The sequence below is a fragment of the Meleagris gallopavo genome, chromosome 4 (genome assembly GCF_000146605.3).
Source record: "Meleagris gallopavo isolate NT-WF06-2002-E0010 breed Aviagen turkey brand Nicholas breeding stock chromosome 4, Turkey_5.1, whole genome shotgun sequence".
In the NCBI taxonomy this organism is placed as follows: Eukaryota; Metazoa; Chordata; class Aves; order Galliformes; family Phasianidae; genus Meleagris; species Meleagris gallopavo.
The window spans coordinates 11,737,888-11,755,102 of NC_015014.2; the positions used below are offsets into that span (position 1 = coordinate 11,737,888).

The following is a 17,215-nucleotide window of genomic DNA, read 5'->3' on the forward strand; positions in this document are numbered from 1 at the left end:
TTGGTCTCCTAGTACGTATTTTAGTGTTCTGTCTGAAAATTATTATACCGTCACCCCAGCCAGATTATTAAGACAGAAAGAGAGACCACAAATAAAAAGAACTGAAGCAAAACATGAAATTCTGGAGGTTTGCCCAGTGTTTCTGATTCTACTTATTACACGCAGCAAAGCTTTTGGCAAGTTCCCAAAATCTATGGTCTGTGGAAAGCAAAAAAACAATTGAGTTGTAATGTGTGGTTTCTTCCACATGTAAATCGAGTGAAACTTCCTTGATGTGGTCATCACGAAAGTTTCAAAATAACTTGCACTCCACTCATTACAGGGTTCAATAAAGAACTTAAATGAAAATGAACCTGGTGTTTTCTGCCGTAATGTTGTATCAAGGTGCAAACATTGGAAACTAGGTTTGCTGCTCTTCCAATGACACTTTCTAGGTTTTATCACTGTGTTCATTTCCTTTTTCTTCTCTCTTTCCCTCAACATAAGTATCTTGATTCTCCCAAAACACATTAATTTTAGTAGGTATTCTAGTGACCATGGTGTGCATTTCAAAGGGACTCAGCTAGCTGGAGTTAACTGGTGAGGCTGATCTCACCTAGCAGAGATATAATACGCACATAATATTAAAAATACCAATCTTAAAGAAAGGATGTCACATTTTTAGAATGTCTTTCGGCTCTTTTTCTAAATTTTCTCCCTTTCTAGCGTTGGTTAAAATGTAGGAGGACCACCTTGCCCATCTAGACATGCTCTGAAGAACAGTCTGAGAACTAAATCCCCCAAGCACAAAACGCTGCTAGCTGCTTCCTGAAAGACTGCAAGGTCCTCATGATCCCACTTTCCCCAGCAGAGAATCCCCTCAACTCTTCAGGGGAGCTGGAGGCCAGACCCTGTCTCTCTCCTGCAGGCACTGCCCCACTCCTGAGAGCTGGACGACTTCAGCAGGAGGGAAGGAGGAAGCGAGACAGCCAAGCCCAAAAACTTACAGCCCTGGGAAGTTTCTGTTAGATCCAAATCCCTTCCAGCAGGGATGAGAACTGCAGCTTCATGTCCTCTTTCATAGGCAAGAACTCTAATGTGCTACTGGCTGGGCGGGGTGGGTGAGTTCAGAAGGAAGGGCACTGCAGACAGAGTGCAAGTGTCTGTCCTACCACCATACCTGGAAGGGCTGTCAATGGCCTTGACTGGATGCTGCAAATCCCTTTTGTAGGCACCCTACCTGGCCTGCAGCAACCGTGCCTGTGCCACTGCTGGGGATTCAGCAAACTCCTGGGAGTCCTAACCAGCTGTTGACAGCACTCCCTGGGGCAGGCCTCCTGCTGCTTGCAACTGAAAGCAAGGAGCAGCCCCCTTGGATCTCCTGCTTCTTCCTTCCTCAGTCAGGGCCACATCCAACCCCTTTTTGCCAGGGAATTCCTGTCTGGTGAGTTCACTGAAGTGACATCACGAGTGTTCATTAATCAGACTGATTCATTATCTCACTGAGAGGTCACCGAGTGAATCTCACAAAAAAAAACATGAACATACATAGAAAAGTTTGTTTACAGGTATATGGCTTTTTCATCAAGACTGATAGGAAAGCACAAACTGCCTCTGCATTTATACAATTGTACTGGGACAGGAAAATTTTCAGTAGTTTTAGCAGGAGAATATCAACTGATCTGCTAATTAGTACATAGTGCTATAATGAACACTGAGGTTTTCTATCTTAAAAAACAACACAAAGCATGACACAAGAGAAAAATAAAGTTTCCATTGTCAATTATTAAACTTTCAGAGTACTGCAAAAGGGCTTACTGTGCTCAGTTGGGTGCATCTTTTGATCTCGGAGGTACTGTTAAGTCACCCAAACCAGTGGCTTTCAGCATTGAGTCAGGGTTTATCTCAAATCCCCAGAGTGCAAGACAATGCAGTAGTTGCATTTTCTTGGCATGCCTGACTGACTCCAGCTGTTACTAAACTGAGAGAGGGACCAAAGCCCCTTGCCCTACCACTTAATCTGAAGTATCGAGACAACTCCCATGATAATGGAAAGCGAGACCTACTGATAAATCCTATAACATACAAAGAGGCTTTTCCAGGTCGACTGGAAATAGTTGGGCTCTTTTGTTTTACCAGTTCAAATCACTGCACCTATTTGCAATTTAGAATATTTTCCATGTACCCATGAATTTAACTTACCTGTACTCAGCAGCAGCAAAACTTTCATGATGGTGTACTCCTCAAAGCTGAGCTGCAAGCGAACGAACTGCAGACTGATCTGATGCATCCCCTGGCACAGTTCAAACATTGCAGACTGGCGCATCCGTTCCCTGGAGCGAGAAAAAAAAAACCCAGAGGATAAGCACATGAGGACACAAAGGGTGCAAGGCAGTCTGAGCAGTAGGAAAGTGAGACGCAACCTGGAAATCAAACACAGAGGTCAGTGAGAGAAACTGCAGCTGCCAAGCTCAGGTTGGGTGAGGGAGCTGAGGATGTGGCCTGGATCCTACCATCTCCAGAGAGATGCCCTGTCTCCCTGCTCTCCACTGGCAGAAAAGCCACCACGTGCAGCTGAAAGGTGTCTGAATCATCAGTGTTTATTCAGCTCCACCATGGCAGCTAACATCGTGACTCTCATCATCCCAAGTAATGCAGCCCTGCAAAGACATAGCTGGCAGGTCTGGAGAGTGAGAAAGTGCTTTAACAAAAAGCATAGCACAATGTTTGACTTCATGTTATTGCCTTCACGTGCACTGAGGAGTTTGAAGTCAAAAAATCAATGGGGACAGCCAGTGCATCAGGCAGAAGCACTCATACAATCTTTCCCAAGCAATCTCCATTTCCAAATCTCCATATCTTTTCCTGAAAATACCAAAGGTCTAGCTTTAAGGACACGTAGGAAGAACAAGGGAAAATGATTTTCCAGCCACTGAAGATCTTGTTAATGTGCAACACTGGACCTCCTAGTGGGAACTATTAGGCAAAATTATTGCTGTGGTTTCATGTTCCAACTCTAAAGTGTATTAAAAATTGTGTATGATTTTCCCAAAATAATCATCTGAGATAGCCCATAGTGAAGGAGTGCATAATAAGATTGTTGATTAACAAAGATTTTTGAATGTCACTTGTAAAATACTAAAAATGCATGAGTTGTTCTCAGTTCACTTTTCTTCCTTCCCATACACTTTAATACATTTAGCTTCAGATTCTCTGTTCTCACAAGCAGCCCCAGGCTAACCTATCCAGAACAAGCTGCAGGCAGAATTTGTGGGTTTTTTTTTTTGCTGCTCTTTTAAACATGCTATCCCAAACCACAGAAGTTAAAGCAGAGTCACTGTGAATTGCCTGTCTCATTCTGAAAGTAAGATATATATGTGGGTATTTAGATGAGGTGCTATAATTGCTCAGAGACCGCTACTTTTTTTTATTATTTTAAATGCTCAACAACAATTGTCTGTATTTCTTCAAACACTTTTTCACATAATTGAGGAACTGGATCAAGTTCAGCTAATTATTTTAACCAAGCAACAGGCTTTTCAAATATACAAATTGGCCAGTGAATGAGAAGAATCATACTGTGTGCAAACAAAGACTTACGTAATCTTCCTGGTGTTCTATTTCACCACTGCCAGAGCAGATTTTATTTTCCTCCTCCATACCAATAAAACGGACTCCCCATTGTTATATGGGCTCTACACTTCTCCCCTGCTCCACCCTTGTCTTGGGACTAAGAACTTCCAGATTTTTTTTTTTTCTTCAATAGTAGTAGTAAATGTCTTGTTTGTTTATTTTTATTATCCATCACGGACTGCAGGGAAGTAAACAAATAGAAGAAAATAACCTTTGAATGTTGACTAGAATACCACTCGGTTGGGCCTTTCAGCAGAGTAGTGACTGCTGCTGCTTCCACAGAGCACTGGAGGCAACGAGGGGTTGCCTGTTCCACAGGCAACACTTGCACTCTTAACACCACTGCTTGCTCTGAAAACAGGTGAGACTCCGAAAGACCCCAGAGGACAATTTCTCTCCTCCTGCTCCCCTCACTCAGCTCGAAATAACGGAATCCTGCTCTAGGATGGAGATGCTGTGCCTCTTGACTGGCACTGAAGTTGAAAGGCAAAAGCTAGAGGGACTGTATTTTATGAGTACGTAAAAATTTACACCTCAGAAGTCTATCAAATAGCAGGACTCAAAGAAAGACCAGTGCAATATGTTCATTATTACCTCCCTGGGGCACAGAAGACAGTCTCCTCAGGCTGAGAACATCATGCAGTTTTCAGCACCACTGCCTGCGTTTGACCTCCACAGACACAGGAAGTGCCAGAGCTTTCATCTGATACCACAAGCCACATAGCAAATAAAATGAAACATTTTGAGGTTTTGTCTCAGGTTTCGTATGCTTTCACTAAACAGTGTGGCAAAACACTCTCTGTGGCAGCTAACCTAGAAGTCTCCTGACTCAAGACCTTCTTTTCTCCTGCTTTGTAGATTTCGTGACATTTTACATTTGATCACAGAAGTTCTTCTGTGTGATGGTTTTGCTTTCATGGATGATGACAGCCTAAATAGAAGAATTTTAGTATATGTCAGTTTTTTGCTTGTATTTTAACTATTTATTCCTTTATCTACTTGAAATGCCTGATGATATTTTATCAGATAGGTAAAATGATATACAGCACTAGTTACAAAGCAGATTGATTCAGTGTACAACAAAGCAGGAATTTTAAATTAGTTTCCTTCCTGAAAATCAGTTGATTTATTATTTATTTAGAAGTTATTGCTAACTACAAATTATGCCAGTTTATGACTGTTTAATATAAGATAAGCATTTTATGGGAGTTTACAGTATTCATCTTTGCACTAGATTTTAATCCACACACTGTAAAATAAGAGAATGCAGAGCTATTGGAAAATTCAGATGCTAACATCAAGTGTCCTAATACAGTGAGAATAACAACAAAAGCCACAGGAACAGTTCATTTATTGAAATTGGTAGGTAACACTCAATTCAGGGCTTGCTGATATAACATGAGCCAAGCTATTTCTTCCTTACTCAATGCCTTATCTAAGAATAAAGACCACCACAGATGCCATTATAGCCATAGGGAGAAAGCGAGGTAGAGTTCCATGCTGCCCAATTTTAATATATACATATATATTAATATATATACACACATATATATATATATACACACACACACATTTACTTATTTAAGGAAAAAAAATAACAAAAACAGATCTATGTCTTACACAGAATATTCACTCCTTGACATAGAAAACCAAGAGTGTGAAGATCTGGAATATAATGGCATGTATCTTTATGGGAATATTTAAGAAGGTAAGTACATTTAAGTAATAAAAGGCATGGAACCAAAGCTCTGAACCTGCTGTGTGGCTACTCATTCAAAAGTGGTGTCATTAGCTCAGTTTAGCTTAATCCTCCTTCATAATAATATGATTTAAACTTTACACCTTTAGTTAATCCATCTTAAGTTCCCTGAGTGTCTCCTTACAGGCTTAACGTAATGCCAGGATCACATCCTGCCTGACCCCTCCTGAGACCTCAGCAGTGGAGGCAGTGAGAGTGGCCAAGCACAACCACAGCAATTCCCCTCATCTACTGCAATTTCAACCTGCCTGTGTAGAGCTTCTTTCACCATCAATCTCCTTTACTAACTGGTCACTAAGTAACTTACCACGTCCCTGCTGGAAACAGAGAGCAGCATCCTTCCCTTCCTTTCCATTGGAGGAAGATAGGGCAGGTGCCACGACTGCTGAAATCCCAACAGCACGGCAAGGGCCTTGGCAGAAGAGCAGGGTGCTGCTGTTGTTGGGTTTCTCTCAGTGAACCGCAGCAAATACACTTTTACCTAATCAAGAAAGTGCTAGATACTTGCCTCAATATCTTCCCATTCTATCCTGTCCTAAGCCCATGCCATCAAGGTACCAGCTCAACACGTAAGCCTGTTTCATCCTCAGCATCTACTCAGAAAGAGTTGAAGACGTGAAGGAGAACATAGCAAACCAACCCAGCACTCCTTCTGTTCCCCTATTCCATGCAAGCAGCTGCACTTTTACATAGAGGTAAATGACGAGGTAAATGACTCGAGCAGCTGGCACACAAACAGGACAGGTGCCCCAAATGACCACAGGATGAGTCACTCAGCTTCAGCAGAGACACAGGCTTTGAGCAGTCACACTGAAGGAACTCACAGGTTTACTCAAGCATCCTAAATACTAAACTAGCCACATCTCATCTTCACAGAAACCCAACAGCCACAGCAAGACTTGTACAGCATGCCGGTAGTTGCACAGACAGAACTTGTCATGAATAAATACATTTTAATTTATGAAATCATAAAGTTGAGTACTGTAAAGCTCATTAGGTATGGAGACTGTAACTCTGTAACCAAACAGAGAAACCCGCACATCAAAAAATATTCACTCAAAGGCAAAACACAGCCCCAAAGCAAACCATGTTTTATAGACTTTCTCACCGATACTATTCAAAGCCACTGCACGTCTTCCCAGTCAGGGAAAGAAGAAAGGGGAACCTGTGGTGCGTTTTGAAGATTCATCTGTGCCCAAGTGGCATGCTGATAAAGCTGAGAAAAACTGGACAAAGACAGCCTCTTCCACAGCACCTCAAAGGACACACAGGCAGCTGAGCCAGTCCCTTGGCCTTTGCAGCTCAGAAAAGACTTAGGAAAAGACCTTGTATCGCTTGTAGCAAAGAAACACTTTTATGTCAAAGACAAACTTCGCACTTCCTGATTTTACTTTTATTCCCTGTAACAACTGTTTCCAATTTTTATAATCAACAGTCTTTTCTTGCTAGCCTAAAATCTACTCATTTCAAAGTCGTACATCACCCAAAATGGATTCACACAGTAACAAAAGCAAGCAAACAAACAAACAAAAGAAATCCAAGAAGAAAATCTGCCAAAAGCTTAGAAGTCGAAACAAGTTTGGAAACATCAGAAAACAAGGTATACTTTCCACTATGCCAGAAGGAGTTTGGCAGAGAGGAGTGAAACATCATCATACACCCTTCTGGCAAGGCAGCCAAACTGCAGATTAGAGGGAAAAAGACCAGGAATATGATATCACAGTCACTCATTCAGCTGCTCAAGACATCTGATCAGAAATGCCTGTGGCCTGAATCATCTTACCTGCTCTAGAAGGGGTTCACTTCTCCGGAAAAAGTTTTGAGATTCTTGGGTTAAGATGAAAAGAAGCTTATTATTATAACAGCAACTTACTCTTTCTTGATGGACAATTTTACTTCAACTTCATCACAAGATATAGTGGAAAAACATGACACTACATAGCAAAAACTGAACCTATTCTTCAATGTAAAGGGAATATCACTGCACTGCTTTGTGTGTGGTAACACTGAGGAAAAAAAACAACTGTGCATCATTGTGCTCGATTGACTGTGCCCAGACACCTGTTTCCCATCTTGAGGCCATTATAAATGCAACCAAAGTCAGCAGTGCTGGAACAGCATCATTAAGTTACTGCACTGATCAAAATCCAAGACAAAACACATGCAGAATTCAGACAAAATTCAATCATGAATTTTCATTCGGAACTTATTCAGCATTTTCCAGCCTCTGCTCATTCTGCAAGCCCCAGCAGGAAGAGAGGAAAACACATTTCCTTCAACATACTGCCTTCAACCCTTAAAGCTTTAGAGCCTTCCTTTCAAGAAGGAAAAAGTACGTTACCTTGCATCAATGGCAAACGCAGGCAGCAACCCTCTCAAAATTAATGGTATTTCTGTCATCAGTTTTAACTACAGAGAAATTTGGGGTATGCCCATTTTCCCTCTAACTTTGGCAGTTAACCAAAAAAAAAACAACCCCACAAACACCGAGCACCCCAACTTAGGCACCACCACGAGAAGTCACTCTCACCTAAACAGTAAGGGATGGGAAATTCAACTACTCCCCTGCAGGTGGCTAAACTGGCTATGGATAAATGTAGGCTGGGAATTGGGTGGTTCAACCAGGGAAGCACTAGCCTACAGGCAGCATAAAGGTGACTTAGTCAGCCAACCGTCCTTCCTACTGCCTTACACAAGCTGAGGTGAATTCTAGCCAGGTTACAACATCACAGCCCCTGGCTGATGGCTCTGTTTTGCTGCTGGAAACCACTATCTCCTGCCAGGTCCGTGGGAAAAAATGGAAACAGAAAGTGCCATTACCTCAGTCCCTAGTGACAACAGCCTGTGTTTTCAGCATGCTCCTCTACCTTCCCAGGTACTTCGACTGATACCACTCAAGCGCCTTGTGCAGCTTTTGCCCATGTACACATTTCTTCACACAGAGGTAGGCAAATGCCCTCTCATCTCTCCTGCCACATGTATCTGAGGAGAACCATTATGCTGAACACTGGTGGACAAGGAAGCTTACCTTAAGTTATAACAGCTCTAAAGACATGGCTAGCCAGGCACATCAACTTGCCATTTTTTAAATTGAAAAGAGCCCTCCTGACATTCCTGGAGAATGAGACCCCATGTAACTGACACTAAGAAGTTTACAGATGCTTTAAAGTTTCCAGCTAAGCCTTCCCTTGGTATATGCCCAACTTGCAAAGGAACTGGCAATAGCTTCATTTGCAACAATTACTGCAAAGGAAGAGCTTCAACCCCCCAGACAGTAACAGAAAACTCATGTTAAAATCTAACCTAATAATCACCATACAATTCCAAGCACATTAACAGCAAAAGAAGCCCCAAGTATCTGCTGCAATTAACAGTTAATTATGTAGTTAATAGAACGCTGATACCAAATACTCTCTTTTGGTTTGCATCTGCATTCTGAAAGATGCAAATCACAATTTAAATGAGCAAATACATAATTATGCCTTTACCAAAATTCTTTTTAAATACTTCATTCAATAATAAACGATGATAACGTACACGACAATAAATATTCCTTTAAAGTTCATCAGAGAAAGTTATCGTTAGGCAGAAATGGAACTAATTGGGTATCATTTTATACACATTATGCAAGGGATTGTTGTCATTTGCAGTGGTTCATCAGCAAAATTGCTATTATACTCCACATGCTGCAACAGTTCTCCTCTTGTACCAAAAACGCCTCAGAAATCAAGACTTTGCTCAAGCTGTCATGCAAAGCCTAGCACTCAGAAGAAGTCAGCCAAGACATGTCTTCCTCTCATACCAGTTTATACAATCTACTTCCGAAGTTTCCCTTTCATCTGGAAGATAAATATTTAACTCCACTGGGAAAGTGATGAAGGGAAGTACTATGAATGTGAAAGGCATTTAGAGATACCACAGAACAACTCACCAACTCACAGAAAGATTAAAGCAGCATCACGTTCAAACATAAATTTGAAAGGGACAAACCTCCTCTTTATCCTAACCCTTCGTGCCAAGGACCTCGAGGGAAGTGGAAAGAGACATCCTCCCAAAAGCCCTCTGGATGTCCTGGAGTCATGCAGAGACAAGACTGAGAGAGAGCATAATTATGCCAAGTTAAATGTAAAATCATTGGGCAAATCTTTGCGCTAAAGTCATAAAAACTAATAATCAAACCCTTTCAAATGAATCACAAGCTGGAAACCTGCCAGAACATCCACTGAGCCATGAGATGATCAGATGAAAATGAAGTATTTGAGAAAGATCAGGGCATAGCAGAAAAGTTAAATAAAACCTTTGCATCAGTGCTCTCCATAAAGGAGTCCAGGGAGGCTCTGCACTTGCCTCCTTTTTCAGCAAGTGAGAGAATTAGTTTCAGACTGAAGCGTGCATAGAACAAAGGCTAGGAAAAAAATACAGTAAAATGAATAGTAATAAATCATCAAGACCAGATGGCATCCATCCACAAGTTGTAAAGTAACTTTAATAGAGAAGCGCTGTACTACTAACCGTGATGCACAGCTTATTGCTTAAATTGCCCTTATAAAAAGCATGCAAGGTGACAAATGTGACTGATTTCTTAAAATGGGCTTTGGAGTAGGGAGAGAGCACTCAAGAGAGCAGAGGCTAGAATCACAGAATTAGAATCACAGAATGGCTTGGGTTGGAAGGGACCTCAAGGAACATCAAGCTACAACAACCCCCCTGCCACATGCAGGGCTGCCAACCTCCATATCTAACACTAGACCAGGCTGCCCAAGACCCCATCCAACCTGCCTATGAACACCTTCAGGGATGGGGCATCCACAACCTCTCTGGGCAGCCTGTTCCACCATCTCACCATCCCCTCTGTAAAGAACTTCCCCAGTATCTAACCTAAATCTTCCCTCCTTCAACTTAAAGCCATTTCCCCTTGTCCTGCCATTATCTACCATTGTGAAGAGTTGATTTCCCTCCTGTTTGTAGGCTCCCTTTAGGTACTGGAAGGCTGCAATGAGGTCACTCCGCAGCCTTCTTTTCTCCGGGCTAAACAAGCCCAGCTCCCTCAGCCTGTCTTCACAGGGGGGGCTCTCCAGCCTTCTGACCATCTCTGTGGTCTTACTCTGGACCCTCTCCAACAGCTCTCTGTCTTTCTTGTATTGAGAGCCCCAGACCTAGACACAGTACTCCAGATGGGGGCTTGGAAGGCAGAATAGAGAGGAACAATCACCTCTCTTGTCCCTGCTGGAAATAAGGCTAAGAAGTATTATTCCTGTATCTAGCAAAATGACTGAAGAAGGAACATTAGCAAGTAAATAAATATGCTATAATAGAAGCAAGTCAATGCAGCTTTGATAAAGAGAGGTCACGTCTTACTCATCTGCATGAGCTCTGACAACAGCACAAGGGTGCCCGGCTTGGTGCAAGCAACGCCTGCTTGATGGGAATGCTTTGCACACGCCAGGCCTAGCTGCATCCCACATCCATATGGGATAAGAACAAAGCATGAACCAGCCCTCTCCTCCCTTCTCTTCTTTGCCCTGGTTTCCACAGAAAGGAAACTGGGGCATGCAGCTTGGGCACAAGCTGCAGTACCTACTGTCTGCCAGCGTGCCGGCACAAGGAATGACGGGTCTAGGACCTCCTGCACACTGTGCTCTGCAGCAGGAGGCAACTGGGATGCAGACAGGGCAGAGCTGGATTTTAAAGCTATTAAAGAGATCTCCTGAAAGCTCTTAAAGAGAGCTTAGGGGTAAGGAGGACGGCTCTTCATGGATTATTGGCAGCTTAAAAATAGAAGTCAGAGGATAATAACAAATGGATGTTTCTCAAAAGTACTGGAGGCTACCAGGCAAGTATTGCAGAGCTCTGCACTGAAGCTTGTGCTGTGAACTGTACTCATACATCATATGAAAAAAAAAAATCAGATCAGTGCAAGTGACAGAGTTTGCTGATGACTCCAGACAATGAAATCAGGAACTGCCCGTGAAAGACTGCAGAAAAATCTTGCAAAATGTGAGGCTGGCTGACAGAATTGAAGGTGAAAATCATTAATTGCAAGACAATGCAGAAAGTATGATCAGCTCTCACTATATATATAATAATTGGCTGTAATTAACAAACATCACACAATAAAGAGAGACCTAGGCGTAATTTGGAGCAGGTTTTTTCAGCTTCCGTCCTTTGAAAATTCTTGCTTGGTGTTTATTAGTGGTCAAAACGAAAGCAATGGGTGAGAGAAGAAGAACTGAAAGCAAACAGAAATCATAATTTTGCCACCACATAAATCCAATGCATTCTGAATTATGTGTCATTCTGGTCTGTTTCCAAAATTAACACAGGGGCTAAGCAAAACCACTGCAGGGGAAGATGAACATGGCCAGGAGTAGCAAGCAACTGACACACAAAGGGAGATTAAACTGACTAGCTGATTCTTCTACTTGTAGAATAACCAACAGGATCTGACGGAGATCTATAAATGATAAATGGCATACACGGGATGAAAGGAAATATATCCATATTTCCACAAACACAAGAATGAAGTGGTACTCCATTAAATTATCAAGTATCTGCTTTAAAAACATCTCTAACAAACAAATATGCGTAAGTAAATTGCAGAAGTGATTGTCACAGAACACTTCATGTGCTGGAGTTATAAATGTATTCAGAAAGGCATTAGAGGAATTCACAGGAGATACAGAAGGCTTATGAAGCACAACTGAATGCAGTCTCTCATTCAGAAAGTACCTAAGCCACTAACTGCTGGAACGAGCAAATGAAAAAATATTTTATCCCTGTCCTGATCCCACACCTTCTTTGCAACTGGCCTGTTAAGAGCATGAGAAACTGTGCTAGAAGGACCTTCCTTCTGTCTGTTTTTCATTCCCACGGATCTCTTAAAATCACCTGACAGATTAGACTGTATGAGTGAAGCATTTTTGTTCTAAATAATATACGTAAGCAAAAAACGTACACTAAGTAATATCATGCATGTGCCTGCTGACCTTTTAACAAGACCTGTGGCACATACTTTACCAGCGAAGAACGAACACGGACAACTCATACCAACAATCGCTGCAGCAATACTAATTAAAAATGAGGGATTTGGAGACTGCTAGATCAGAAAGATTACAAAAATCGACCTAAATTTAGACAGGATTAACAAGAGTGCAAAAAAGACCAAAATCAGTACCATTAGAGTTAACAGCCATCATCCTGCAAAATGAGAAAACTTATCTTTTACATAATAATAAAAGTTATTGGCTCTCTCACCATACACAGATGACCTGAAGAATCATCCCCCTGGAGGTATGTAGGGTTAAAAACCCCTGCAGCACTTAGACATACAGGTTATTTTATTAGATTTCTCTTCCTGGTGTGACTACAGAAATTGGAACACCTGAAAGATTTAAGGGCTTTGGCGCTGAAAGGTCACAGAGAGACAGCTGTATCCTTGCTCTGCGTTACGCAACACCAAATCCTAGCCATCAGCTTCCACAAGAATATTATGAGAGGAATCTAATGAGAAGACAACATGCTATTTACTAATGAAATAGCTATTCAGCCAAGCTACACCTGCATTTCCAATTTAAGTCTACGACTTCCCTCAACCTTACAAAATCCTCTGCCTGTCCACATCCCAAGACAACAGCAGTGCCAGATCTTCACAGAATCCCCACATCCTAAAGCTGCTTTTCTGCCCCTCTCTCCCTCATTTGCTATACATCAATGCGCTCATTTGAAATATATATTCTCTATTTTTTCCTCTGCTGCTAGCATCAACCTCTCTCTGCTTTTAAATTTTTAAACTTCACAGTTGGGGGAATTACCAAAGGCATGGCATGAAAGAGCCCTCCAATATCATATTTTTATTTTATCGAAAGTTACATTTCCTGCATTAAATGAAGGATTTATATTGTTTTGTAATAGACTTTGTTAGTTTGTTAAAGTGCATTACATACACAGCTCTCAGTTACATAAACTGGGTTATTTAAAATATCTGGAGTTGATGTTTTAATTTTACAATTAAAGTAGCCATTAGTAACACAATTGCCCCAAATGACAATAATAAAAGAAATGACAGTCATTTATCAGCTTAAAATCCATAACATGAAATTTTTCCTTATTATTTACAAGTACCAGACAATATATCAACCAGTGTACTTTGCTCTTAATATTTTTAATTATTATTCAATAGGCTGCTGGCTCTACTAATTTTTTTATTGTTAAGGATTGAGACAAGTCTCAATTCCATATCATTTCAGAGAGGAACTGGGGGGAAAGACAGAGCTGATCTAAATGTTCATAAAAACTGCTTTCAATTTTTAGATTTGATTTTTTCAAGTTCACTTCATGCAGTGCACTGCACTATTTTTAATTAGGCAAGGATTGAAGTCCTTGAGACATGTAAAAAATCTCTATAAAAATCTTATGATGGTTACAACAAAGTAAAACGGATAGAAAATTCAGAACCTGCACACTTAGGCACTTGTGAGTTATTCCTGGGCTGCAAATGACAAACCAAGAAAAATTAAAGGAGGAAGAAAACACACAACATTACTCATTCAGTGCATTTGCAAAATACTGTAGAAATATTGATGCTGCACTTCAATGTACTAAAATGTTTCCTCATGATGTTTCAGTGTTACTGTACTCTTTCGATTACAACTACTGTGCTATGAAGGAAGCGGGTTAAAAGCCTACATACTGTAACTTACACAGAACCACAGAATTGCAGGGGTTGGAAAGGACTTCAAGAGGTTGCGGAGTCCAACCCCCCCTGCAGGTACCCTACAATAGGTCGCACAGATAGGTGTCCAGACAGGTCTTGAATATTTCCACATGAAACTCCACAACCTTTCTGGGCAACCTGCTCCAGTGCTCCATCACCCTTATCATAAAGAAGTACTTTCACATGTTTGTATGGACCATCCTACGTTCTGGTTTTAGGCCATTCTCCATTCTCCTTTTCCTACATATCACTGAGAAGAACCTGGCCTCATCCATTTGCCTCCCACCTCCCCTTAGATATTTATAAATACTGATCAGATCCTCCCTCAGTCTTCTTTTCCCCAAGCTGAAAAGACCCAAGTTACACAGCTTTTCCTCATTGGGGAGATGCTCCAGGCCCTTTATCATCTTTCTGGCCCTCCACTGGATTCCTTCTAGGAGATCACCTTTTTTTGAACTGGGGAGCCTAGAACTGGATACAGTATTTTAAATGTGGCCTCATCAATGCAAAGTAGAGGTGGATGATCACTTCCCTCAACCTGCTGGCCACGCTCGTTTTAATTCACCCCATAATACCACTGGCCACAAATGCACACTGCTGGCTCATGGCCACCCTGCTGTCCGCAAGAACACCCAGGTCCTTCTCCGCACAGACAACATACACATAGTTTGTCATTTCTGCAGTGACATGCAGAGTGACTGGGTGGTTGTGCGGCCATTTTCTTATCCTCAGTTCACAACTTGGCATATACTTAAGCTCAGTTAAAGCAATGGAACGCATGCTTGATCCACGAAGACCAATAGTACACTTAATTAGACATATAACTAAATGTGGGTGGCCAAGTATTCCCAGCCTTGCATACTCCTAGCAGAAAGTCAAACTATGTATTTACTAGGAGGTATTTTACTCTGTATTTACACAATCAGAGGTGCTTTAATGCCTATGTGCAGCATAGGTTTTCATTTATTATTCGTCTTGTTTACAGGCCTTCGGAATAAGAAATAAAACAATATCATATATCATGGCCTTCCAGAAGCATTACGACTTCCTCTTATTCACAGCAGTTGAGAGTAAACGGAAAATTCATTTAATGCAAAACAAAGCAACATAATTCTGCTAATGCCAACCTCTACTTTCACTCATTCTTAACTGCTCATTGAAGAAAAATGTTGAACCCTCTGGGCAGCATACTGGCAAGGGCCCCTACTAATTACTTCTTGCCCAAGGACAGGAAACGACCTCTCCAGACAAAATATGAAGAAATATCAAGAAAATCCTGGCCTGGCGTTAATAGAACATGACTTTCTCAAGCCAGCAAAAGGAAAAGTCATTTTCAAGCATCTCCTTTTCATTTTATATGGACTAATCTATCTCTTAAAGTGCCAAAGGGAATAAAAAATTTTTAAAGTTACATCAAATGAACCTTTGTGAAGTTTGATAAACCTCATGCCATAGAAATGAAAGCCTGTGTTTTTAAGTACATACATTTCCAAGTTTGCAGTACTCAAAAAATAAAGGCAGAATCAGGATTCAGCGATTCTGGAGAAAAGTTTCAAACCAGTACAGTTCCATAAACAGGAATAGATGTAAAATGAAGCATTAAGGTTAAACTCTACTACAGACAGACACACAAGGGAAATGCTATAAGAAAAATGAAGCAACCTGCTTTCTGATGTAGTGATACTGAAGATGCAACAATACTAAGTTAATACAGTGCAAGGGCACTGAAAAATCTACTGCACTAGAACTGTACTGGAATTACATCATTAACTGCTTATGCTTTTGGTCCCGCTTGTTTGAGTAACAGTTCTTAGATTTAATCGTGTTTTACAGTTTGCTTGATTCAATCTCAATTTTTTTCACTTGAGATATTAACCAGACAAAATGACCTTCATTTCCATACACAAACATTGATATGTATATATAATTTAATACTACACCAGACTTTTGTTCTGAATCTTCAGTCTTCCAGAACTGTTTATTATGTTTTGTTCTTACCCAAAAGTTTTTTATGCTGTAATGTATTGGTTGATTTGTACAATTTGAGTAATTCACCTCTGAGATCTTATGTCAAAATTGAGAAAGAGTTGCTTTTACTAAACCAAAAATCACAGAGTAATTTATGTTGAGACCTTTGGAGGTCTCCACAGCAGGGCTAACACGAAAGCTAGAGCTTGCTGCTCAGGGCCCAGTCAAGGTTTGTACATCTCCAAAATGAGATTCCGGAGCCTGTGAGCACCTGCACTGCTATCTCAACATTCCATTATGAAATTTCTTTCTTTCTGTCCTTTTCCCAACTAGATCCTCATCTTCGCCTCAAAATAATTTCTGCATGCACTGGCTTCAAGACTTGCAGCACAAAATTCACGAGTAGTCCTGAATTCTGGAAGCCGCTTCTAACTGCAGCATCAAGACTGCTAGCAATTCATGTATACTTACATTTGCCAGTTAGACTGATTGCCCTGTCCAATAAATTTTGACCCCCTTGACTGACTTATTTCAGATGAGGGAAAGTTACTTCTGTGTTCAAACTTATAGGTCTGCATTTGAATTACATTCATTACAGTTCATGTTTTCAGTTAGCTTTAGCAACAGACGCTTTTTCAGTGGTAACTCTTTAATGTCCCGAGTCATAGTGGAGGTACTTTCAACAAGGAAAATGGCCAGCAGTTCACTTTCAATCACATGCGGTGAATCACCAGATTCTTCTCTCAGGGGGAAGAAAAAAACAGCCCACAAATGATCCTCCTTTCATACTGCTCATGCTTTGGGACCAGATCTCATATGCATTATTTAGGAATCCTTAAATCAAATTAAAAATACTAAGATGACAGTGACAAAGCATCTTTTCCAAGAAAAAAGCTTTTAAGCATTTCAGAAGATTTCAGGAGATTGGGTGCTAAGTTACTTTTTGTTAATTCTTCTCCCATTTTTTTTTCCTTCTGTTTTTATTCCACCTTCAGAAGCATCCATATCCTATTGATTACCTCTCATTTTTACCTCCAGAAAAAAATACTTTCTGAGATAAGTACATGACATGACCACAGTTTGCTTGTGTATTCAAGTTTTGACTTCGCTGGCTTGGAATAAACACCAGGCGAATGGAACAGAAATCAAATTATACTCCTCAA

The 17,215-nt window shown here is 40.9% G+C and overlaps 1 protein-coding gene across 1 annotated transcript in view; it reads right to left on the minus strand.

Moving 5' to 3' along the window:
- Positions 1–17,215, minus strand: part of NR3C2 (nuclear receptor subfamily 3 group C member 2) — a 197,018-nt gene that overhangs the window by 14,150 nt on the left and 165,653 nt on the right. The window contains exon 6 of the mRNA XM_010709546.3: positions 2,182–2,312. Coding sequence (XP_010707848.1) covers positions 2,182–2,312 — 131 coding nt within the window. The remainder of the gene's footprint in view (positions 1–2,181; positions 2,313–17,215) is intronic.